This window comes from Anolis carolinensis, chromosome 3 (assembly GCF_035594765.1).
Source record: "Anolis carolinensis isolate JA03-04 chromosome 3, rAnoCar3.1.pri, whole genome shotgun sequence".
In the NCBI taxonomy this organism is placed as follows: Eukaryota; Metazoa; Chordata; class Lepidosauria; order Squamata; family Dactyloidae; genus Anolis; species Anolis carolinensis.
In genome coordinates this window covers 238,255,630-238,282,560 of record NC_085843.1, presented here as the reverse complement: position 1 = coordinate 238,282,560, position 26,931 = coordinate 238,255,630, and the positions used below count along the sequence as shown (strand labels likewise).

At 37.3% G+C, this 26,931-nt stretch overlaps 1 protein-coding gene across 3 annotated transcripts in view; it reads left to right on the top strand.

Moving 5' to 3' along the window:
* Positions 1–26,931, top strand: part of armc8 (armadillo repeat containing 8) — a 68,915-nt gene that overhangs the window by 38,574 nt on the left and 3,410 nt on the right. For 2 of the 3 annotated variants that reach the window (XM_008106425.3, XM_008106424.3), the window contains 17 exons: positions 2,977–3,069; positions 6,457–6,516; positions 10,234–10,314; positions 14,653–14,728; positions 14,810–14,900; positions 15,715–15,775; positions 16,701–16,901; positions 17,802–17,897; positions 18,299–18,381; positions 19,023–19,104; positions 21,423–21,509; positions 22,756–22,848; positions 23,319–23,468; positions 24,172–24,267; positions 24,954–25,049; positions 25,851–25,923; positions 26,492–26,585. In XM_008106425.3, the coding sequence (XP_008104632.1) occupies positions 2,977–3,069; positions 6,457–6,516; positions 10,234–10,314; positions 14,653–14,728; positions 14,810–14,900; positions 15,715–15,775; positions 16,701–16,901; positions 17,802–17,897; positions 18,299–18,381; positions 19,023–19,104; positions 21,423–21,509; positions 22,756–22,848; positions 23,319–23,468; positions 24,172–24,267; positions 24,954–25,049; positions 25,851–25,923; positions 26,492–26,585 (1,613 nt within the window). The remainder of the gene's footprint in view (positions 1–2,976; positions 3,070–6,456; positions 6,517–10,233; positions 10,315–14,652; positions 14,729–14,809; positions 14,901–15,714; positions 15,776–16,700; positions 16,902–17,801; positions 17,898–18,298; positions 18,382–19,022; positions 19,105–21,422; positions 21,510–22,755; positions 22,849–23,318; positions 23,469–24,171; positions 24,268–24,953; positions 25,050–25,850; positions 25,924–26,491; positions 26,586–26,931) is intronic. The other variant, XM_062976458.1, reaches the window with a different exon arrangement.

The following is a 26,931-nucleotide window of genomic DNA, read 5'->3' as shown; positions in this document are numbered from 1 at the left end:
TTATGCAGCTTTTATGAACACTGAAATAAATTAAGGAGTTGCCAGTCCTCCCACAACAAATTGTCACAAAAATGAGCTACGTTTTGTTCAGTTTGTTATCACATTATCCTTCCTGAGACTGAGGGTGCTGTGCATTTTCCTTTACAGCGGTGGTTCTCAACCTGTGGGTCCCCAGATGTTTTGGTTTAACTCCCAGAAATCCTAACATCTGATAAACTGGCTGGGATTTCTGGGAGTTGTAGGCCAAAACACCTGGGGACCCACAGACCGAGAATCACTGCTTTACAGAAAAAGGTGGAGAACATATTAGTGGTCTTGCTAAGATCACACCACAGTCTCTGTCCTTGCCATCTTCTTCGGATATGTCTACACAAATGTCCATGTCAAGAGTCAGACGCCAGTTAACAAACAAAACAGAGTTTATTCAGAAGATAAGCCAAAAATAACATAAACACAGAGGGTATCCTTGAAACACTTCACTTATCAGTGTTTCAAGAGTAGTTCGGACAAAAACATAACTCAAAAACAAGCCAAGCTATTTATCCATGCTGGCATTCAATAAAAAACTAAAGACGCTTCAGTTCAGCTTTAGAGAACAAATTGAGTTGACTGCTAGAAAATATGAATAACAAACGAAGACTGGAAACCTTCCAGAAGCTGCAAAGTATAGCCGAAAGTACAAAAAGCCACTTTTGGCTCCAAGCCGTTTCTGAAACAGCCAGCCGGCTCTGCGGATTTAAAGGGACAGTTCCCAAAAGAAAAACACCAAACTGGTCTGAAAACAAAACAAACTAGAGAAGCAGTAAACTGCTTCCACAGTGCAGATAAAGCCGAGAGCTTCAAAGGGATGATGAATAGCTGTCGTCAGGAGGATCCAAGGTCAGGTCGGGAGGCAGCAGCAAATTCCAGAGGGCAAACCAGTAGTCAGAAGCCGGGAGTAGTCGTCAGTCAGAGGGCGAAGACAGAAGCCAGGTCAAATTCCAATCCAAAGTCCGAAGAGGGTGCAGTCATCCAAACCAGGTCCACGATAAGGCACAAAGAGCCAAGCAACGATGGTATCAGCAGCTAGAAATAGTAATCAGAGTGCAGTCCAGGGAAACCCACACAGTTCCATCCCTCCGGTGCAGAGCAGTCCCAGATAACTTACATCCGAATCACAGTCCAAGTCCAGTTTTCACGGAAACACAGAGATCCCAATGGCGCCTCAGCAACACCTTGCCACACGCAAAGTGAAGTGGCCAAACATTCTCATTTTATTCCCCTTCCTCTTGGGTGACCCAACACTCACACCCAAACACCAGGTGTCCCAGATCTACTCAGAGTCTGAACTCCACACAGCTAGAGCTCGTGGATCAGGAGTGTCTAACAATTCATCGGAGTCCCAATCATCCTGCCCACACTTAGCCCCATGAACACTTAAAGAACCATCCTCCCTTCTCCAAGCATCCCAAGTGGGATCTGCTCCTGTAGAGACCCAAGGTTCCGCAGTATCCATAGGCCCCAAATCCCCAGACATCTCCGGTGGCTGTGCCCACTCAGTGCCCACTTCCCCATCCACCACCTGTTCTTCAGCATACATTTCTTCCCCAAACTCCCCATCTGAATCTTCCTCAGAAGATCCCCCATTAAGCTCTCTAAGTCGCTTCCTGCGCAACTCCTCCAGTGAACCCTCATCACGAGGGTTTTTTCTTCCTTTTCGAATCCCACCACCATCAACCATAATCCCCGAAGGCGCAGTCACAACAGTCCAAAGAAGAATACAATGCAAATGTCCCTCCTTATTTTTTCTTGCAGGCTCAAATAAATGTGGAGGAGATGTGGTGGGCATAGGCAAGTCACTGATAGTATTGCCAGCACTGGTCCTGTGTGTACTCTTTGTTAGCCATGAAAGAATTAAAAATAGTAGCTTGAGCATAGCAACAGTGGATGTGTCTGAAGATTTCTGGTTTCCTGTCTCACTTGTTTGTAATAAAGTACTTGGAACCTACCCATTCTCTCCCATGACTGCACTTGGACTCTACTTTGCTCTCTCTTTGGTGGCTTGAAAATATGAAAGAAGAAAAAAATTCTTCACATTAATTCTGCTTTCAGTTCTAAGGATTTGCCGTCTGTGAAGTTCTTTCCATTCCAACTGTGAGGATAATTTGCAGAAAGGAAAGTTAGAGGACTCCCTTATTATGCAATTTATTTTAATTGCTCATACCAGCCTAGCTTTTAACCTAGTAAGCTAAATACTAAGCACTTGTCAATCCCCATGATCAGGCATTTCCAGGGAGTTTACAAACATTGGAGGTTTCTCATGCTTTGGTATTTGTGACTGGTTTTTTTTTTTTTTTTGAACGATTGACCTATTCCAGCAGACCTAATAAAGGTCATGGAAGGGACAGAGTGAGAGGTCTAATAGAGTATTGAGAGTAGACTATCAAATCATATTGAGATCTTTTTGTCCAAGCAGGAAGCTGCTTTATGATAATGTTTATCTGTAAATCATTCTTCATATTGGCAGTGAGAAATAAATAATAAATAAGGGCATTGATATTAATTGGAAATTTGAGACTGTGCAGGCAGTAAAAGGCTATCTATTTGATAGATAATGTTTTGGCTGTAAGAAATATTTGAAACTCTTTCAAGCTTCTGCTAGCATCTGTACGTCTGCCACCTGTGCCACCAATTTCCAAGTAATACTTACCGGTATAAATGCTGAAGGTTGTATATAAATCCTTCATAAGCAAAGTTGAAATGAACAATATTCTGAGAATGTCAGTATATTCTCTACTACCAGCTACAACTCTATAGATGTCAGAATCTTTTGGTTATAATTTTGCGGTTATATATAAATTGTGAGGCTTTAAGCTTTCTGTTTCCTTAAAAACCTGAACAAAGGAGAAAAGGGCTATTAGTGCATGTAGCAAATAACTTCTTACTGGTGTTCAATTTTTTAGTTCTAATGTTCAGTTTTCTTTCCTGATTTTCTAGGATGCTACAGTTATTCCGCACCTCATGGCACTTCTCAGTAGGTCTCGATATACTCAAGAATATATATGTCAGATCTTCTCACATTGCTGCAAAGTAAGAAGGAGCATTAATATTCTCTAGTGAAGTCTTTAAAAACCAAGTATCTGTTTTCTTTTGGCTTTCAAAATACTATTTCATTAAAGTGTTTGTTATTTTGGGATGAAGTGGAGGCCTAAATATATAGTAGAGTTGCTCTTTCTACTTAGGGGTCTTTTGGAGTGTTGTTTTTAGTGCAGTAGAATAAAAGAATGAGAAATATCCTATATACTCATGTATAAATCTAGAAGTTTTACTTTTAAAAAAATCAACTAAAAAGTAGGTCAACTTATCCATGGGTCAGTGTGGGTACTGTACATTAAATGTTATTAAAAAGGGAACCACAACCTTCTCTGAGTAGAATGGTAAAAGGTGAGAGATTAGTCCATCCCAGGAGAACCTAATGGAAACACCGAGCGCCTGTGGACTCTACTATGGCACTGCTTCTGACCTTTTTGAATGTCTTGGTAGAGAAATGGCGTAGCTGCAGAGGTGGTTGCCCTTCTGAAACAGAAATTGTGCTTTCCCCTCTCTACAGAATGTCCCTTGACCTTTTCACCAGTCATATCAACATCCATAATTTTGGCCCCATAATCTGCACTTGAGTCTATGTGGTAGACTATAAGTAGATAGGTAGTTAGACTGTCATAGGATGATGGGTGTCAAAGTATTTGATGCTCTCAAATCAGAGCAACATGAACCATTTCTTATTTTTTTATTCTGCAAAGCGAGGTGATTTGCCCTTTTATTATCTCTATGGGCAACTTCGATGGGAGAATATGTCATTGTAGTTAGGGCTTTAGATAATATGTTCATGCTTGTGTGAACACCTACACAAGGATTTTGCTTTGCTGCTTAAAATTGCTTTTGTGTGTGTGTGTGTGGAGGATGTTTGAGTCAATGGTCACAAAATATGTATGTTGCTTATTCCTTGCTCCATTCCAATAGTTCAGAATTCAGTATGAACAACAAGAAGTGTATCTGGATTGATTTCTACTCAGCTAGTTTCTTGCATACGCTAATACGCAAAAGGCACCAGATCCTGTTTGATCTTGGAAGCTAAGCAGGGTCAGACCTGATTAATATCTCGATGAGAGGCCACCAAAAAGTACCAGGAGCTGTAGGTAACATTTCAGAGGAAGGAACTGTAAACCACCTCTGAGTATTCCTTACCATAGTAAAACCCTATGTTACTGATAGGGTTTACATAAGTAGACAGGCAACGTGGAGGCACTTGCATGCATGGTCTCTTGCAGTACATTATGGTAAGTTATCTATTACCAGTATTTGTTTACCTGTACATGGAAAATAAACAGCATTGTTCCCAAGTTACCTATGTAAAATGTCTAGAAGTTTCCTCTTTTATTTTTTACTTCTCACTTCAGTGAGATGAGAAGTATTGATACAATGAATTTGAAATGGGATAGAATATTGAAAAATCCCAGAATCTAAAACTTTCAATAGTTTCCTTTTAATTAAAAACAGGATAACTTTGGAAGAATCAGCCTTTGGAAGAATCAGCCTTTTTTTAAAAGGCAGACAAATTAAGCAGCATGCACACAATGACCTCACAGGTGCAATCTGAAGTGGTATTACTATGACATGCAATTTTGTATATCTGTACCGCCCGCTCCCCTTTGACAGATACAAAATGTTCCATCAGTCAGATTCTTGTACAATTTATAGCTCAGACAGATGCAAATGTTCTAGAGCAGAAATAAACTGTAGCAGCTGATGTCGGACCTGAAAAAGTAGTATGTGATAATTTTGTCACAAAATTGATGTCATTTTAGAAATGTACTTTGAGTTGTTAATCCTCAGTGAATGAGGATTATAGTTTTCACATGCTGTTTGCCAGTGTACTGAAAGTCGTTTCCAGAAATATCTTACAATATAATGTATGTTTAAGTTCTTCAATATTAACTGAAAAGAAAACGCTTACATGAATATTTATTTTATTAAATTATTGAAAAACCAGAACATATCATGCAGAAATATGGAGGATTTTGAACCCTGTGGGAATCAGAATGATTAAACATTATATTGCATACCCTTTTCTGTTTTTAACATAGAGACTGCATCAGCACAGATCCCAAAAAATGTGAACAGAAGCTATAACAATAAAAAACGAAAAAGGTTACAGTATACTTTCAAAACGTTCCTAAAATGAACGAAGACGTTTTTTACTGTTTTAGTAATCTACAGTTCAACCAATTAAAACAGATCTGTTTATTTTGTCCCTTTCTTTTTTAAAAAAAAACCTGCCCTGAACAGTTTCAGAAATAACTGTATGAAGGCAGATGATCAAGCAGCTGGCAGCTGCCAGAGTCTCTTATAGTACAATACTATTGTACTGTATACTTTGACTTTATTTAACATTGACCTCAAAGGCACCTTAGTGGTTCAGCAGTCAACTTTGGTTAGCATTTGATGGCAGACTTCCAATGAATACCAGATGCTGTAGGCTGTATTTCAGAGGAAGGAACTAATAAAACCACCTCTGAGTATTCCTTGACTAAGAAAATCCTATGACATTCATGAGGTCAGTATAAGACGACAGGAAATTTGAAGGTACAGACAGAATTTTCAAAGTGATTCAGAGGTATCGATCTCAGTAAAACTTTTAATAAGACAATTGAGGGTAGATACGTGAATATTATCTACATTGCAGATGATGTGCTAAGGCATACCATTTGTTTTTCCTATTAAATGTCTGATTAAATGATAGCCAAGTACAAAAACTGTCACTTTAAGCAGAGTTGAATCCAAAATTAAGGCTGGACTTTTTCTGTTTAAGCCTGCATCTACAAGAGAGTTCTTGCAGATCAAGTATTCTAACATATTTCTGAAACTGGCCAGCAGAGTTGAACCATGATCTTGTCAAAGGCAACCAGTTTTATCAGTGAAGGATGCTGAAACAGAAAAAGAAACAGTTCTTATAAAAAGGGAGTTATGTAAGAGATCCTTGGTGAACTACTGCAGATTCCCTAGAGATAATACCATGGATGTTTATCTATTTTGTCCAAGCCTTGCTTAAAGAGTTCATAGTAGAGGTTAGAGGTTTGAGTTAAGAGCTTTGTGTTTCCTAGCTCAGTATTGCAGTTAATATGCTAGCTTCCAGTCATTGCATTTTAAAATGTATATAACATATTTCAGTTGGAATGTGGCGGTGTTTTCAGTATTGAATTAGTGATTGCTGCGTGCATGGTGTGTACAAGGGGACTCTATTGTATAAAAGCTATATATAGGGTTTAAACTCCCATCTATAGGTCAGTGTATCATATTTGAAAATACTTATGGGGAGGAGATGGATGCTACAATGCCCATGAAAAAATGTAGCATTTTAAAAAGTAGACAAAATTATGCTTGACTTTAATATTACATCTTTTAATGTCTGTTCTTCAGCTCCGACACTGGCATAGCTGCGGCTTTAAATCCTCGCCTCAGCCACTTCTATGTGCCAATGTAAGTTTTTTTTTCTACAAAATCATTAATTGCATTTTTAACTTTTAAAGTTGTTCAGTGATAGTAGCCGAAGCCTCTTTTAAAGGTCCAAATTCCTGTCAGATGTTGTTACATTGGTTGCTCACAGTATAATGTCAGATTTACAACTGAGTTCATATGTATGTATATTATATTCAGTGAATCAGTCATTTTTAAAATAGATGTTCTGTTGCTCTGATTTTGAGCTGCCAGAATTATGGCAGAACCAGTATTATTGAGTGGAGAATGGAATGGGGTTGCTTTTTACTGTAATATATATTTGACAATCAAAACACCAGAAGAGCCTAAAATCTTAAAGATAGAAAGTCCCAATTCAAGAGCATCCAGCTGTCAACTCCACAGATTTATAGAGTTTATCAGATTTTATGTATGATAAAAGGTATAGAGTGAATAGAGTTTTTAATGTAAGTGCCTATGATTATTATTGTGCATTAAAGGGGAAGTGTGTTTGGAGGAAACTCATTAACAAGTTAAGGGGAAACACTTGCCCTCTTCCAAATATACACAAATCAAAACCAAGGCAACAGTAACTTATTGACAAATTTAGTGTTATTTAGATACTTGTATCATAATTGTGAGTCTTCGAGTTTTAAGCCTGTGCAGAGCCTTCTTTCAGTATCAACAATTGTGGAGCAGCTTTTTGGTGATAACTCCACTCCTGACCTTTACCATACACATTCCTGTGTGCCAAGATATTTTTCTTAGTTTGTTCTAAATCCATCATGCAAGCAACAGTATTGGGGACTTTTGCTTCATCAATTAGTATATAACAAAGTCCCATTTTTCCCTTTGACTTCATTGATCATATTTGATCTTATTTTTTTCATGTTTTAACTATGATTGTTTAATTTTCTTTTACTATTTTTGTGATTTTTTTTTGTATGGCCACTAAGGCCTTATTCAGAAGACAAATTTCTTGTGGTGGCAAGATTGCCTAGATAGACACAAGCTGTGCCTTTTCTTCTTCTCTGAGGTTTACAAGATCCGGGCCTATTCTATTTGTAGAGATTTTATGAAGCAGACATTCTGCAGTTGGATTTCTTGCCTGCAGTTCCATGCATGCAAATCTTTATCAAAGATTGAAAACCAAGCAATATTGAATCACTTGCTAGCTACTTCTTCTTATTTCATTTGTAAGACTCCTTCTTTGTATATGGTCTTTAAGGTCCATCTATATGTCTGGACTGTCTATTTGACAGCTCTTTTGGTACCAGCTTCTCTTTTGGGCCACTGACTTAAATTGTCTTGAGATAGTCTCTTCAGTACTGAGTATATTGTTTGCTTTACCTTGGAATTACTCTCACTGCCATCACTCTTATAGTCCTCCTTTGACTTTAGGGTGGTTGGTCTTCATTCCTGCCTCTTCCTTCAAGACCTCACTGAAGCACTGTATGGCTGAGGATGTGTCAGAGCCTAAGAAGAAGAGTTAAGAAGGACAAAAGAATGGAAAAACAGTGTAAGCCTCCAGCTCCAGGGACAATCCGTTTGCAACTTCCAATACAAATTCTTTCAGCATATCCTCCATATCCTCCTGTTTGATTCAACTCCACCACAGAGGGCATGTCCTCTATCCTTTGTATTCCTGAGGAAATTCTCTAATTGCTCTCCAGTTCTGATCATAATGGGCTTGACTGCAACTGCGACACATATTTCCTATGAAGAAGTCCTTTGTTTAGGATGGTGCTTGGGGGTTTAGATCTTTGATAAGTCCCCAAGCCTCTGGGCATAATATTTTGGATTTGTGAAACACTGGAATTTTCATTACTGAGACTTTCTCAACACTGTGACTAGGTGTCTCTTTTTGCGCTCAGAGATCCAGATCACAATCTCCCTCCTATTGAAATTACTGTTGGAAATTGCCCTCCTACTATGGTAGGGATTGCTGCTCTCTAAGCTGTCATTCATGTGCATCCTGCCTATCTCAGCATCAGTTTGCTCAATACCATTCTACCATGAATACTTTTCTTATTTGAGCTATCCTGATTAATATTGCTGACACCAGTCTTGGTATCCATGGTCTCATCCCTATAATAGGGAAAGGAAGGCTTCCAACCTCCTCCTGACTTCTGAAACATTCTCCTTCACAGGATCTACAGTTAGCCATGCTACTCATTCCACTGACTATGATATCTGCTTGTTCTTTCGAACTATTGTAGCTACCTTCCTTGAGTACCTGTCGGCTAGTTACATCTTCTGCAGGATATATGATTCTGGCCTTATCACCATCACAGTAACATCCACACCTGCCATCATATCCACCAGTGTTTTGGTGTTTCTTTCAGGCTGTGTTCCCATGACTCTCTATGTTCCTGGCAAACAGCTAAGTAGTCTCCCATTTTGTGTGAGGCGACAAAGAAGAGGAACAAGTTGCTTACCTGTGATTATAGTTCTTCAAGTGATCATCTGTGAACTTACACAACCCATTCTCCTTAGGCCCTCTAATATATTATCTGCCAGGCATTTTCCATGTAACAGAATGAGAACGAAGGAGAGTAGCTTGGTACACAGGACTGTGCATGATAGAGAATGAGGGCAGGATTCATACCAAAAAGCTACTAAGCTCTAGAAAGTTCTGAATGAAACTCTACACAGGTTCAAAAAGGTTCACAGATAAACACCTGAAAATTGAAAGTTACCGGTAAGTTCTGCTCAGGTCTTAACTTGGTAATGTCATAAATCTTCATCCTGTAAGCCTCAGTCATTCCAACTAAGAAAAAGATAAGAGGTATACCGAAAAGTACTCCCTTCTACAGGCCTACAAAGTGCTGTCAGCAAGGACTTCTCTTGGCTCCAGCTGTGCTGAGCCTGATCCATCTCGGGAGAAAGTTGGGCTTCAAATTGGAGAGCTTTCATGTTATAAAAGGAGCTGTTTTTGGATCTGCTCCAGGCCCTCATTACCTTAACTTCATCTTAGTTGTACTTTCAAGGCTATTGCTGCCTTCTATAATACAGAAGTACAGTTTCTTTTAATTGCAGCCTCACATTTGAAGTTCAGAGTTTCTTAATAGTACAGAATGTGATAATTTAGTGTATAATACCACGTAAGTTGTGGTGTGTACTTTTTTTGTATTTGTTGTCTTGGGTAATATCTGTGGAATGCTGTTGAGAATCTTTTGTAGTGCCTGATAAAAATTTCATTTACATTTTGTTAGTGTGAGAAGATGTAATTTTGATTCATGAAAATGAAATTTGTTAGGGTAAAGCTAAACATTAACTTAAAAGTGTAATTTGTTTATATGTGAACAGGCACAGGTAGTCTATTGAATCTTGTTTCCCCTGTCAACCTGTCATTGTAGAAGATGAAATTCACATCTAAATTATATCTTGTGGGATCTGTGGCATTGGAGGAGGGTTTATTCCTCTTTGCAGCTCTTGTCTTGCTCAACACCTCTCTGCTCCCAGATAAGCAATAAAGTACTTAATAAAGTACTTAATATAACATATAGTTTCACTCTTACTTTGTGAAATGTTAACTTTTCTTTTAGAATTACTCCCAAACACTAATAAGGTTAGAGTTAAAATGAAAAGACAATTTTAGTCTTGATTCCAAATCAGTGAATTTAAACTTCAAAAATTAGTAATGCTAAACTTAAGTGTAAAGAGACAATAAATAATACCATTCTTTTCTCTTGACATTATTATATTATATTAATAGCCTGGCTTATCTTTTTAAAATAGGGTCCAGACCATCAGACGGTCCTGTTTAACCACGGAGCAGTACAGAATATTGCTCATCTATTAACTTCTCCATCTTATAAAGTAAGTCATTAAAATAATCTTTCCTCTGTAAAATAACTTATATTTCCACTTCTTTGAAGTTGCATCATTGGTGGAGTAAAAATGTTGTGTTAACTGTTTCTGTTTTGATGAGAACAGGACTGCAAATATTTTTCACTGTTAATTATGTACCCACACACAAATGTGAGGAATTTCTCAAACAATGTTTTTTATAGAGCAGGGATGGACAGGACCCCGGTGTCCACACTTACGCTTTAGAGGATGTTTTCTGATGTGCAATGATAAAACAGGCGAAAAAAAGTGGGTGAAGAGACAGGGTAGATTGTAGAAAGGGAAGAACAACACCTCAGTTAATGGTGCCTTTCAAGACAGCTTCGCTTTCATAATATATTTGTTATTGGCAAGGACTTCTTACTCTAAAAATTAGTATTTGATACTTCAGAACAAAAACACAAACAAAATCTGTAAATAAATATTTGTGCTCAGTATTTAGGTAGAATAAAGGCATTAATTCACTGCACTGTGTCTAGAAAGATTGTAGGAAATTGGTGTAGACTGTCACTTTACAATACACCATGTAGAAAAAAGTATTGAATCACTCTACCCCACTTTAGGCCCCTTTTAATGTTTCATCTTTGTGAACAGAAGTGGCAGAGAATAGCTAGTTTCAGCATGCTCTCATATGAAAATATGAGAGGTGTGGGAGAACAGGACTTCTTTTGTAAAGAATCTTTTCTAGTTCCAGTGGTGAGTATATCCAAAAGGGAACTATCAAGGAGAACCGATGAACACATTACAAAGTTTGATGTACTACATTTCTTCAGTTCTAAGATGCACATTTCTCTATATAAACATCTCTAAAAACTGGGTGCGCTTTAGAATCGCAAGTACTTTTTAATATATATAAATAAAGCTTTTTCTGTTGGTGATACTGAAATTAGTATGCATCTTACAATTGAGGGCATCATAGAATAAAAGAAATATGGTATAACTTGAAAGGAAATGAGACATCACCTGTCGACTGTAATTAGTTGTAGCTATGCTTCCATACAATTAAGAAGTGGGTCAAACTCTTGATGTAACTCTGTCAATGTAATTTGATTATGGGTATGAGTCCTAATGCAATTTTGATTACATCAAGTTTGTTTATTGGATTTTCATATTTAAAATACTGTGCTGCTTTGGACCTATTTTAATATACATTTAAATTTTGTTATGCAATTGTTGATCATTGTGGTTTGAATGTTATTCATTTTGAAGAAATCCTTACTAGAAGGGATGGATATAAGTTATATAAAGTTTTATGAAGAAATTAAGTTTAATAAATCAACTAATACATAGGAAAAGGATAATTAAATTTAATCAAGTAATGCAGCTGTCAAAAAGAATAATTTGTAACCTGTAATTATTAAAAAAATAACAGCATATCTGAATTAACAAAAAAAAACTGGCTGGTGAAGACTTTACAGGTTTCTATTACATCTGCAAGAGGATTTTACGACACAAAATATTTGTGCAGCCATCTCATAAGTCCAAATTTTATTTTAAACATTTTATGTGTGAAGTAACCTAAGTTTTTTGTGTGTGTTAATGGTGTTGCTGTTATCCTCTTTTTGCCATTCAGGAAATCATCTGGCAAGTAAATCAGACTATGTATGGTTTTGAATTTGCCAACTCCCTTAAGCCATATCTATTATTAATTTATGAAACATGAGTTACAATTATTTAACTATGTACTGGATATTTGGAAATCCATCCATGCTGCCTGGAGTGATTCCAGATCAGACTCCTGTGATGGATGTTTGTATGCCCAGGTGTCTGCCTGATAATGTGCCCAATAAGAGATAAGTGGGATCAAGTGGCTTTCAGTAGGACCTAATTGTTTTGGGTATCAGGTGTGGCAAAAGTTATCTACCAGAGTCCCAAAAGAGTTGTTGTGGAGCCCTTGAATACTGGTATGAATAGGCATATAGTCTGAATGGGGCTTCAGGGATCAGGGTTACTGTATGTTATAATTTCATTAGAGCCACATAGGAACTTTTGAATCTTCAGCAGTTAGTAACTCATGGCACATAACCGAGGTGTATAATCTTTATGGTTATACTTACATAAAGATCAAAGCAGAGTGGGTTGGTTAATATTGGTGATGGTAACTTTCTCAGGGAAACAAAGAATACCAGTCCCTGGAATTCATAGTAAAACTGGGAAAATGAGATGCAGAAACCTATATAACAGCACTCTCCATATTTCTCAACAGTCACAGGAAAGGAAAGCTGAGGCCTATTAACATAGACAGTGGATTGTAGAGTATTTTAAACAAGTTCACTCAAACCACACAGATAAGGGAGTGTTAAGGAGGCCATAGCTTAAACCCAAGAGAGTTGAGAGGGGATTAGCCTAGAGAAGGGCATTAAAAGGGATGCTTGGTGCAGTCACTCATTGTTAACAAATAAACAAAAAACAACCTGAGGATTAGGAAGCTGTATATTTGATTTGAGAGACATGGGTAGGCTCTCCTCTTCAAATCCCCAATGATGACTCTTATGTGGACATAAGGTAGCTTCCTATCACTTTTTTTCAATCTGACAAATCTGGATCATACAAATTTCATTAGCAACTGTGATTTTGTCTGTGAATTGAATAAGCATGAGGAGGTACTTCCTATAATGTATTACTTTAATTTATATAATTAATGTTTACTACATAATGTATTAGACAGAAATGCTGTTCGTGTTTCAAATGTTGTTTGAATAGCATTCTTAGTAATGGAAGTTCCTGTAATTTTAATCACAAATTTACTCTGTTCGGAACACACCTTGATTCTGACAATAGGGTTTCCTGTTGGCTGTGTACTTGACCTTTTACTAATGAACAGTGAAGACCCTCATTTTCTCATGCTTTTAGCTCAGTACCAGTATGTGTAGATCATATTCTTCTCTGTGGTCTTTGTAGTTCACACAATTGGGCCTGTGTAGAAGTATCATTTAGAATATGCATAGAATCATAAGAGTTGGAAGAGACCTCATGGGCCATCCAGTCCAACCTCCTGCCAAGAAGTAGGAAAATTGCATTCAAAGCACCCCCGACAGATGGCCACCTAGCCTCTGTTTAAAAGCCTCCAAAGAAGGAGCCTCCACTACACTTCAGGACAGAGAGTTCCACTGCTGAACAGCTCTCACAGTTAGGAAGTTTTTCCTAACGTTCAGTTGGAATTTCCTTTCATGTAGTTTGAAGCCATTGTTCTGTGTCCTAGTCTCCAGGGCAGCAGAAAACATACTTGCTCCCTATTCTAGAGCTGAGATATTTGGCATGTAGGCCCATGAGTCCATCTTAGTCCAGTCCTTTGACTTTTTCTTCATTTTTGTGTGTGTGTGCCAGTGTATTAAAGTGAGAGTGGTAATTTTGTCTTTGGCTTTACTGAGAGGAGTTTCTATATTAAATTTATGTAAATCTGTGATTTGATCACAATCATTTGCTTTTGTACAACATTATAGAGCTAGAGATTATGTATGCTTTGAATGAGCTGTGCTTGCTTCACTTCAGTGATTAATTGCACCATCCTAAGGTATTGTATGCAGTCACCCAATTGTGTGGGCCACAGAAAACACAAAGAAAAACAGATTGCTTACCAAGGAGTCTCCTCTTACCACACACAAACCTGTCCAATTATCCCCACAATCTTGTCCCTGTGGTTATATGGCAGAGTACAAAACTGAAGTAATTGTTGAAAAGTGAGAATAAGATAGGCTTGTGGGATAGGAATATTCTGAATTTTGGGTCTGCTCAGGTGCAAACCCAGTTGTGTAAGGCACAGATGACCACTTGAAGAACCACATTTACAAATAAGCAACCTGTTAGTCTAATGGTTCTTAGACTAAGGAGACTTAAGTAGCAGTTACCAAATTAATGGTAGAGAAAATAAGAAGCAACTGTCTATTGCCAAGAACAGGAGAAAGGGTCAGCAGTGAAGATAGGACCCTGCACCTTGTTAAATGGGAGGGAATTCAATATAGAACACAGATATAAACTCTAACAGTATTTGCTGGAACAGAAGCAGAATCCCAAGTACACAAAACCAAGGTTCAGGTAGCTTGACATGATTGTGTAATTCTTGAATTCATGCCTCTCTGGAAATCCCATCCCACAGTTTACCCTGCAGATTCCCCATGATCCACTTCCTCCACAGTAAGCCCAAATAACCACAGTTTTCCTGTATAGTCCTTCTCAAAATGATGACAGTCTTATTGTTTTTAAGGACTTGCCATATGTGTTTACATGCATTTTCACTAGACTTTTACCAGATCTTTTTGTCAAATGATAGCATTGAATTTGATAAATGTAAATACTCTGTTTTCACAGGTTCAAATGCAAGCACTGAAGTGCTTTGCAGTTTTAGCCTTTGAAAACCCTCAAGTATCAATGACTCTTGTAAATGGTAAGTAGAAAGTTTTGGTAGTCATTCTGCAAATTCACAGAAAGTCTCTATTTCCTGAAACATATTTTCTCTTGTTTTCAGTGATGGGTGATGGAGAATTATTACCACAAATCTTTGTGAAGATGTTACAAAGAGACAAGCCTATTGAAATGCAGCTCACATCAGCCAAATGGTAATCTTTTCTAGTATCTAAAATATGTTTCCTTATTCATGTTATATATTATCTTATTACATATGTGAGAAATATTCTACACCATTCCATACAATAAAATTCCCCAAATCCAAAAGCAGAGTTATGCTGTGATCCTTAAGTTTAGCCTAAATAATACTTTCATACATGCTCTTGTGTCACTGTGTGGAATGATCCAAATTTAGTGGTTCAGCTTTTGACACCTCCAGTTAAAAGTATTAACAGACAGGTATTCGATACCCTGGAGAAATAGTAATAGTGTAGACAAGAGAGAGAGAATTGTCTAATCCTGGTGCAAGGTAGTTGTTACATTATCCTTGGGTTCAGCTGCTCTTTGCCACCAACAAAATATACCAGCTGTCCTTCAACTTAGTATCATATTGGCTAGAGATAATGGACCTGTAGTTCAGCTTGTCAAGAGAGTAATCAACTTAAGAAAGGCTAGGTTATATGGTCTTCTCTGTCTCCACTGGGAAATCTTATCAGTTGTCATGACACATGTAATCTGTTTTACACATTTTCAGGTTGAAGAGTTTCTTTTTCATACTATTTAAAAAGTTGTATTTAAATACCGAATGAAAAGCTGGTCTGTGACTTGTGATATAGTTTATGTACATGTAAATGCCATATGAATAATCATAACAAAGACGTTACTATAGAATCACACATGGTTTAGACTTACTCATTTTGGCAATTATATTTTGGGTAGTGGAGATTGTCTGTCCTGCAATTATTTTGTCATTGTCTAAATACATTTTGCTTGGCAGTAAATTAGTTTTCTGATATTTCATTGTAGCCTTACTTATATGTGCAGAGCTGGAGCAATCCACACTGATGATACCTGTATTATATTAAAGGTAAGTTGGACCTACTTTATAGCCAAATGCAAATGTTATCATGAATTCAAATCAGTGAAATCAGTGTCTCTGATTGAGATTTTGAAAACAACCAATCCAATCATTCTTACTTGTTACGATTAGCAATTACTGATTCCATTTATATATTTATGAAGATGCATTTTTTTCACTGTGAATTTCTATTAACTTGACTTTGTTAAGGAGTAGGCTTAAGCAATATCAGTCCTTTGAAATGGATTAGACCTTGTGGTTAGTGTGAGTACATTGGCTCAATATATTGATCCCGGTAGTGGTGAGGCTTAAATTGTTTCACTGTGGAATTGCTTTGTGTATGAGATTACTCTCATTCTGGAAATGGATAAGGCAGGAATTAGGGTCATTGTGGAAGCAGGTAGTACCCTATTGCGAGATACAAGCCTTTCTTCTAAAAGGATGCAAGTATTCCTCAAACCTATTGGAAGTGCTAGTGGGATATCCTATAGTACTATAGCACTAGAATGCCTTTATAATACTAGTTATAATACTAGATCAACCTAAGAGACATTACATCATGAATGTTTTCAATTGGCTTTTGGGGGCTCATGTAAATTTTTAGGAATTAGGCATGAATCCCACAAGTCTTGGAGTTTGACTTTAAAATAGAAAACGAGGTCGAAGAATAATTCAAAGCAAGAGAAGAGAGTACTGCAATAAATGATTCATGATGGGGCAACAGCCCAGCCCCTTGGTAATAATGGATATTATAAAGTGTTATGGTCGCTGTGGAGGTTATGGCTGAAATTAATGATTCAAAGTTTGTTTATAAAGAATGAGTAACCCAAATTACATACTTTAAGAAACATTCAAAGCTCTGATCTAACTAATGAAACAAACAGAAACGTGTTCCAAGATGCATATGACAATTTGTCATTTTTCTACCCTCCAGACACTGCCATGTTTGGCAAGAATGTGTAGTAAAGAGAGACTGCTAGAAGAGAGAGTAGATGGAGCAGAAACCCTTGCCTATTTGATTGAAGCAGATATTGAGCTACAAAGAATTGCCAGTATTACTGACCACCTTATTGCAATGCTTGCAGACTACTTCAAGTATCCCAGTTCAGTGAGTGCCATCACTGACATAAAAAGAGTAAGTTCTCAGTAAATTCAAAGTTTCTAAAAGCCTTGAAAAGTAACTCGAGTATATATCTGTGTTATATAATAACTCAGGCCAATATCTGTGCTGTATATAGTTTCTTGTCCCTGGTGGCGCAATGGGTTAAACCCTTGTGCTGGTAGGACTGCTGACCAACAGGTCGGCAGTTCGAACCCAGGGAGAGCAGGTGAGCTCCCTCTGTCAGCTCCAGCTCCCCATGCGGGGACATGAGAGAAGCCTCCCATAGGATGGCAGAACATGAAAACATCCAGGGTGTCCCCTGGGCAACGTCCTTGCAGACAGCCAATTCTCTCACACCAGAAGCGATTTGCAGTTTCTCAAGCTGCTCCTGACATGAAAAAACAAAACAAAAACACTTGGGCAAACAGATAGAAATTTGATGACTTTTAGCAGAGGCTGAGATAATAAATGAGGCTTTTAGACATATTCCTGAATTTCCCATTTTATCTGAAGTGAAGAAATGGCTTTGGAATAAACTAGGAGGTAAAGCTGTGGTTTGAAGTTGGCTTAATAGCCTGCTTGCTTTCATCTGTTAATTCTAATTTCTAAGTTTAGACTAAATGGGAAGCTGGTTAACTGAAGACTCTGATTGGTTTCTTATGCTTCAAATTTGGAGCTATGTTCACTTTTCAAGGCATAATCAAATCTTAGTTTTGAAGACTAGATACGATTGTCCATTGTGATTTTCCTATCAATGCTTTTCTTTTCTTTTTATCATTATGCCCAGTCATTGTGAATAAAAATATGAATGAAGTAGATATTTTAAAAACTCTAAACACTCTATGTACCACTTAAGTGATTTAACTTTCTTACATTACTTAGTTTGTGGTTTAAATACTAAGATTGTTTTTGGCTTTTGGAATTTTTAAATAGCTTGATCATGACTTGAAGCATGCTCATGAACTCCGCCAGGCTGCATTCAAGCTCTATGCTGCACTTGGAGCAAATGATGAAGATATACGAAAAAAGGTGAGTTTGTGATGGGGTGTTTGGCAATACCAATAGCCCTCAGTCAGAGAGGGAAATCTTTCTGGAATATGTTATGATAAGCACTTACTCTATCCTTTTGAGTCAGTACAGTGGGTAGGAAACGTTCTCCCTTTGTCTCAAACACAATTGTGGGTCTTTGCTAAGAATCTTAGGACTCTGAAGGACTAATTAGTCATTTCCCTCTTTTCTGCTTTGTTTGATTTCATAACACAGCTATGTGGATTTTTGTGTGTTTTGTACAAGTGTCACACTTTTCTAGTTAACATTTTTAGATAATTTATGTAGAATGTAGGTTATTGAGCCAAATGTGTTAAATCACATTGTCATTGAATACAACACTTTCAACACATTACTTAATTTCATCACTCTTTTCCTTTCAGATAATTGAAACTGAAAATATGATGGATCGAATTGTGAATGGTTTGTCCGAGTCTAGCATCAAGGTGCGCTTAGCTGCAGTCAGGTATGAATATACATAATGTGAATGGTACTACATCAAGTATAAGTGAGTTCTAGTGATTCATTGTATTAGGACTAACAGGTGAATTTAGGCAGCAGAGATTATAAAGTATGGATCCATTATGGATTCTTGTGAATTATCTAAAACACTGTAGATACATATATCATATAGATATTCATTTGTTTACTGCTACTAGAAGTTATCTGTGTGTTCTCCATTCTTTACTTGTTGTAGTGGTGGATTTAGACTGTTCCTATTATAAAGCAATTGACTTAAAACAGCAAGAGAGAAAGTGGAATGTTCTTGTATTTTTTTGGAATAATACATAAAAAGATATTCCACAATCTTTTTGGCCTTCTTTAATTTTAATTTTGTATTTATGACCTTAACCCAGTTGCTAAACTCAAGAAGGACACCAGTAAGATTTGCATACATAATGATATGCCATTCAGCAATAAATTCAATAGCCTGTTCCAGTAATAACAAGCAATTGGATTTAGATCTGTGTATTAGAAATATAATTTAATGTTTTTATTTTGTAATTATTAGTTTAATAGCATTTGTAAATATTTCTTTTTTTCCAAAAACATTTCCGAAAATGCAAAGAAAGGAACTTTTAGCTCATGTTTTATTTTTCCTTGCAGGTGTTTGCATAGTTTGTCAAGATCTGTGCAACAACTCCGAACAAGTTTCCAAGACCATGCTGTATGGAAACCTTTAATGAAGGTAAACAATTATATATAATATACTTTAAGGTGAATTATTGTGGCATAAACTGCAGTTTGCTTTGTCCTCAAAATGATGTTTCACCCAGATTTTCAAAGTCCCTCTGCCTCTTTAAGAGGTTGAAGCTTCTAGCAGCTTCAATGGCAGTGGATCGGCCACTAACTCTTTCTCTCTGTTTCCTGCTAACAGTCTCAGCCCATCACTCACTTTCTCACCTTAGAAAAATGATATTTCAGTCAGATTTTCATGCTGACTGAGTAGGGTTTTTTTTGCCTCCCATGACTTCTGCATAAACAAGTAAAAAAGTAATTTAACTATCAATGAAAATTATTCATCTTGTGGTGACAGTAGGCACTCAGGGGCAGGTGGCCTATTCTCAAACTGAAGTGGCAAACCTCTGAGTTCTGCTCAAAAGCAACATAAGGTTTCCAGCTGCATAAGGTTTTATGGGCATTAGTCATGATGTTCTTCATAGCTTTGACATCCATGACTTTCAGTTTCTTTCCTTTGAGGCAATGTTTCTAATTATCAGTAGTTCAGTAAGAAGGATCTCTGAGCTGAGGACTCTCTCCATTACTCTTATCTTTTTGTCATTTTGCTAAAGATATGGTCACCTTTTTGGTTAGAACTGTGCTTTTTTGCTTTATTTAAATACAGATAAGGGGTATTTTGCAACTTTAGCAAGTTGACTGATGTTTCATATTTTTTCCAGCTTACACTGCTCAACGTCTAAGCATTCAGAAGTAACAACACATTCCTTTCATTCTGCAGATGCTTTTCTTCTCTGTAACATTTTCTTTATGGAAATATTCAGGATAGCATCCTAGTCTGCCACTTCCATTTTCACTAGATATTGTAAATGGCAGGAATGTACTCCAGTATGTGTATCCATGTTGGTGGTACCCTTTCTGCCTGATATATTTGTCTGTCTGGGTGTAGCCTGTCCCATGCTGGATGCCATCTTCTTTGTTAATAGAGAATGGTGCATTGAGCATCAAAGGTGAAGATTCATTCTTTTCTGCAAAGAAGAAGAAATCCAGCCCCACTCTAGTGATTTGGGGAAAAGGTCTGTCTGTCTTCTTGATTTTGTCTCAATCTCTCTATTGACATAGCTATGTAAAGAACTGAGAAGAGTATTTAGGCATTTCTGTAAAAAGCCTAAGACTTCTAAGTCACATTATCTCTTGCCTTTTCTGGGACCAATCCATACGAGATAGGTCCTTCTTTGCAAACAAGAATGAGCCTTCACCATAAGCCCAATTTATAAGATGTAAGTTGGAAATCACTAATATAGTCAAGCAAATATTAATTGAAATCATGCTGAAGTGGCAATAATGATGCAGAAGTCCATTATTATTATTACTATTACTGCTATTGTGATTTATACCCTGCTTTTCTCTCCTCAAGGAGGCGCAAAAGTGGCTTACATTAAAAGTATTTCAATACAATTTAAACTCTGCAAATATACAAACATCAAAACAAAATTAAATATCATTTGTTTTTAAAAATTCAATTACAATTCATTAAAAAGTACTCAAAACTGAAAAACCACGGCAGCTCCCGACATGATCTTAACAACCTTCTTCTTTAGAAGCCTGCCTGAATAAAAAGAGTTTTTTTTTTTACTATCACACTATATCCTTCCTGTTAAAAATGTTCCAGGGGTAAAGTTTGATTTGTTCATAGCTATGTTGAATTTGCCACTAATTCAATGTTTACAATTTCTCATAATGAGTTGGAGAATCAATTAATTGTTTTCCCCTTTTAAGTTATGGAAAGCAACTTGTCAGATGTTCCTTCACTAACAGTTGCAGGGAGTCAATACTGTATCTTCTATCCAGGTTAGATGCTTTCTCCTAGCATAGAATGAGGGTCTCTCTTTTAGCAGCTGTGGAGGAGGCTTGTTTCCTGTTTCGCTTTCCTGAGCTTCGCAAAGATAGGGATGACATATGGATGTCTGTTTCTGCTCTGGGGAAGTGTAATGCCTGTGGAATTTACTGGCGGTAAATACAGCCCCTTCCCAGCTTTCAAATGATGAACATGTGAATTTCGAAGAACCATCCAGGTACCAAGTCTGAATTAGATAGCAAGGCAGGTTTTCATGGGCTGTACATTGGCAGCCGGACTGCACCAAGTGCAGCCTTGTCCCCCACAGTTCAAATGGTTACTTTTTGGCAAGAACACCGAGAAGGCTCCATGAACCTCCTTCCTAGTCCCCCCATCAAACTGTGGCTGACTTATTCTCCAGCAGCATTACACAGTGTCTTCAGTTCTGTATTATTCTAAATCCAATAGAATTCTTTTCTTCTTCTTTCTAGGTGTTACAGAACGCTCCAGATGAAATCTTAGTGGTAGCATCTTCCACTCTATGCAATCTCCTCTTAGAATTTTCTCCAAGCAAAGAGGTTGGTAGAGCTTTTTTAAACAGAAAAGTGTTTTTATTACTCATTTTGAAATACGAAATGTTTATTGTATGAGTTAATATCTACCAGTCTGATGCAGAGAAAGCCTTGTCCCTCCTAGCCCCAAGATTTCACAACTGAAATAGCAGCACACATACACACAATAAATCATGTTTCCAGCTCAGATTTTGACTGCAACAGCTGTTTATTTCCATTCCAGGGAATATTCACAACCTGCTTCTCATGGCCTTGCTTTACCATTAAACATCTTCCCCAAAAAATAAACCATGATGTCTTATTAGACTGAAATGTTCCATCAAATGAAGGCAATGTAGATATAGCTGGCTGTTCACCACTTGAAATGAGAATTCCAGTCAGTATTCAATAATTATAGGAGCCCTCGATGGCGCAGCGGGTTAGCTGCTGAACTTGCTGACCGAAAGTCGGTGGTTCGAATCCAGGGAGCAGGATGAGTTACTGCTGTTAGACTCAGCTTCTGCCAACCTAGCAGTTTGAAAACATACAAATGTGAGTAGATCAATAGGTATTGTTCCAGCAGGAAGATAACTGCTCCATGCAGTCATGCCAGCTACATGACCTTGAAGGTGTCTACAGATAACGCTGGTTCTTCGGCTTAGAAATGGAGATGAGCACCAACCCCCAGAGTCTGACACAACTAGACTTACTGTCAGGGGAAAACCTTTACCTTTGTATTCAATAAATGGCAAGACAACTCATGTCTGTGCTGCAAGGATATTGGACAAGTCACAGCCTGGGAACAAGGCAATTTTGAAAAAAAAAAACCTTGACAAAGTTCTTGATAGGGTTGCCATACATCTTGAAGTCACATAAGAATAACAACAAGAACAGATTGTAGTTGCAGGGCTTCTTTATTAGAATCCAAGATTCCAATAAATATCCAGCATTCAAGAGTGGTCTGTTGCGCTTGAACTGGATTAAAAAGTCAACAAGAGTAACTTTCTGAATTAGTAGATATTTTGCCCATAGAGTTATGGGATCATCTTGGATCATTTCCAAGTTTTTTTTGTTCTGAAATAGTAGTTCTATGCAGTTTGTGAAAGATACATAACCAACAAAGAAGCAAAGGTTATGGAAACAAAGTGTTACTTCTTACGTATCTAACTTGTTCGTATTTAACTAAATTCTATTGTGCATATATGTGTGTGCTATGCACATTGGTCAATCTATCATTCAGATTTCTAAACCAATGGCATTTTTGTTCATTTAGCCTATTTTAGAATCAGGAGCCATAGACCTTCTCTGCAGTTTAACCCAGAGTGACAATCTTGCCTTGCGAGTGAATGGAGTTTGGGCTTTAATGGTAAGAATTCATGTAGTGCAATTGATATTTTGTGTTCGTCTCTTTTTTTCAGAAGTTGCCCCTATGGTAGTATTAAAAATATGAAGATTGCAAGGTACAACTCAAAACTGAAAATATGTTGAGTCCAAAGTTGTTTTTAGGGATGCAAAAATATTCCTTGTAATAATAATAATAATAATAATAATAATAATAATAATAATAATAATATCAACAACTTTATTTTTGTACCTCGCCTACATCTCTAAAGGGATTTGGGGTGGCTTACATATGGCACAAAGTGCCATTGTATACTACAGTTATGACATATACAATCTGTGTATATATAGTTACCTTGAATCCTGGTTTGTGTGGGACAGAGTAGCTGAGATATAAATAAATATTTATATCAGTTTGGGTAATGAAACTTTGTCAGTTTTTAAAAAATATTAGGGTGACTGCAAGTATGAGATTAATTTTCTGTGTCTCTTTAGAATATGGCATTTCAAGCAGAACAGAAGATCAAAGCAGACATTTTACGAGGTTTGAGTACAGAACAGTTGTTCCAGTTGCTGTCCGATTCTGATGTAAATGTGCTAATGAAGACTTTGGGACTACTTAGAAACCTTTTATCAACTCGTCCTGTAAGTATATTAATGAATCATATATAACTTCTTTTTAGACTTAATATTTTCTGTAACCAAATGATAAATTTTCTCTTCTGTTTTTTGGTAGGCTTCAAAAAGTTTTGATGTATGTTCACATTAATTTTATTAGATAGTTTTTATAAGATGCTGCAGTTTATATGATTACACAAGGCTTTTGATGCTGCAGTAATGCCACAGCACTCATCAGCACTGATTGAGATGCTCTTTGTAGAATGAACTATACAAATGAAAAGCATGACCAGTGATCCTCCTTTCTTTATAGTATTATCAATCTCCTTATAGGTGTCCTGCTGATAAGTTGAGACCCACAAAAACTGTTAAACCTCCTATTTGTGATAATTCAGTAACCCAGAATCCTGTTATCCTTGGTGTTAGCCATGGAGAGGCAGCTTCCTTTTTTGTTGTCATTTCTAGCTTATTATATTTGATATCTGAGTAGTTGAAGGGAGTGGTCTTTATTTTGAATGAAAATGTAGTGGCACATTCTCTGCATTTTCTCATTTTGAACATTTGTTTTAACCTTGAGTTTTCTGTGACTATTATGTGAATAAACACACATTTATAATAGTATTTTATGCTCTTCTTGGGCTTCGCAGCATTCGTGATGCTTTGGACAATAGTATGTTTTGCTATTTTTATGCTATTTTTATGTTTACTATTTGTTTGGTTTTTTTTGCAGCATATAGATCAGATAATAAGTACACATGGGAAACAAATAATGCAAGCCGTGACACTCATCCTGGAAGGAGAGCATAATGTAGAAGTAAAAGAACAGGTATTGTGCTATGTTATATTATATGTACATAGCTATATGAACAGTGTACGTGGGGCTTTTGAAGAAAAGGCAAAATACCTTTTCAATCAGATGCATATTCTTTGTCTCAAAAGAGTGAGAATCACATGGCCTTCTAGATATTGCTAGGCTGGAACTCTCAACATTCGCCACCATTAGCTGCATTGTATATACTGTTGGGAATTGTAGTTCAACAACTCAAAAGGACCAAAGAATTCCAGTGTTGTGGAATTTATCTCTTGGAAAAGATGACACTTTATAGCAGTGGCCTACAAAAGGAGTAAAACAAAGATCCACAGTTCCAGATTTTGTGTGCCTGTTACTCTCATGGTTCCAAGAAAAATCTAAGGGAAGAATGGAAACATGTAAGCCCTCATCTGGGATGGTTAGATGACTGAAGAAACATGCTGCTTTCCCCTTTTTATCTTAGCAAAAGTCCCTGATTCAGTAGTGAAATAGTTCAGGTGTGTGTGAGCAGGCGGTGGCCTAGACTCTGGCTCAGACTCGTCTAAGTGTTTTAAGTCTGCGGGATGAATACAGCAGGTAACATTCATCCTCTCAGATTTGAGGCAAAGCCTTACAATAGCTAAAGAGTCAAAGGGTCAGATAAGGCATCAGTATTTTTTTATATGCAGTATATTGTTGTCATCTTATCTTTCCATCCTCAGACTTTATGTATACTTGCCAACATAGCAGATGGAACAACAGCAAAGGAACTCATTATGACAAATGATGACATCTTGCAAAAAATAAAGTACTACATGGTATGTAATTTCTTGTAAAGCGTTCCCTCACTTATTGCGGGGGTTACGTTCCAGGACCACCCGCGAAAAGTGAAAATCCATGAAGTAGGGACGCTATATTTATTATTTAAATATTTATACGTTATTTTTGTAGTTAGGTGGCCTTTCTCCCCTTTGCAAGCCCCGGGGAGGCTTGTGGGCCGTTTGCTGAGGCGATGAGACACAGGTTGGGCCTACTGGCACTGCCTGCGGGCAGCTGAGGAGGACAGGCCAGGACAGGCTAGGCTGCGCACCTCAGCCGGGGCCCTTTTGTGCCTGTGAGGGAGGGAGGGAGAGCTGGATGGCCATGTTCGAGCCATCCGAGAAAACCCACAAAACAGCGAGTCCGTGAAAAGCAAACTGTGAAGTAGCGGGGGAACACTGTATAGATTTTTGAGGAGGGTCTGTAACTCCATGGCAGAGCACATGAATTACCTTGCATTGTATGAAAACTATTTCCTATTCATTATCTGTTTGCTAGTTTGAGAGGACAGTTCTTTATCCTCATTTGCTCATTTAAAAGAAAGATTTTCTTCCATGGGTAGAAAACTAAAAAAGATTCAGAGAGAAATACTGTTTTTTATAAAATACAGTTATCACATAATTTTCCAGAGTACACTCATTCCCTTAGTTCTACTATTTTTTCCTCCTAATAAGGGAAAAGGGGAGTCTCTTTATCCAGTTGTGTTTTGCCTCTCATTGCTTGGGGGGATATGATACAACGGCTAAGAAATAAATACTTTAAAATTTAATATGTCTATATGGCTTTCTGTTCACATACAGAGTCATTCAAATGCTAAACTTCAGCTGGCTGCCATGTTTTGTGTATCTAATCTTATATGGAATGAAGAAGAAGGTAAGAAGATAAAATACCTGGATGCAGTGTTTCTTCTAGAGGGAGCTTTTTGAGAGATCCCTAATTTGCAAACGTGGCCAAACCTTCTCACGAATCCTATGTAAAATGAAATCCTGTTGGGCTGATTATTACATGGGATGCATTCTGTATATGTGGGGAAAGAGACATCCTTGATTGGGTCATCTTCTGTTGCCAGCCAGAGAAGGCAAGAAGTGGTACAGTGGTATGGGCATATAGTGTAGTGGTACAGATCACATTTATTTTGATAGAGAATTCCATAAGAAAGCAATCACCATAGAAAATACCTTTATTCTACTTCTGTGCTAAACATCTTTTCCATCAGTTCTTGGTGATTCAGGCATTGGAAGCCAAGATTTTAGCAGATCCGTGGTATTTAATGGCATACAAATCCATCCTCACAGGAAGTGGGTGTGTAACTGCAGCATTAACTCTGTGGAGGTCTGATAGTTGAAGGCTCTATCTTATATCACATGTCTTTCAGTTATTTGCCACTCTTCTCAATTCACATTGAATATCTCACTTATAATATGCAGTATTCTTCTACTAGGTTCCCAAGATCGTCAAGATAAACTCAGAGATATTGGAATAGTAGATATCCTACACAAATTAAGTCAGTCATCAGATCCAAATCTTTGTGATAAGTAAGTATGAAAGAACTTTAAAATTAAAATGTGAATGATCTTGGTCTAATTTGAACTGTGCACATTGAATGTAGTGCGTCAAGATGGATAACACTGGCCCAAATCTAGTTGATAGAGTAAATCCATTGAATTAGTAGTAGGAATGTGGTAAGTCACTACTGTTGATTTAGTGGATCTATTTTAATTGGGACTAACAATTGGATTTAGGCTGTATAGTTTGTTGATATTATGAATATTTTTAGTTTTCCTGAAAATCTTGGCAATACCCCTAGTCTTTTGTGGGTAGATTATTGTTTAAAAAAAAAAGCACGGATTCCCTTTGTTCTCCTTGCCAAAGCATGGTATC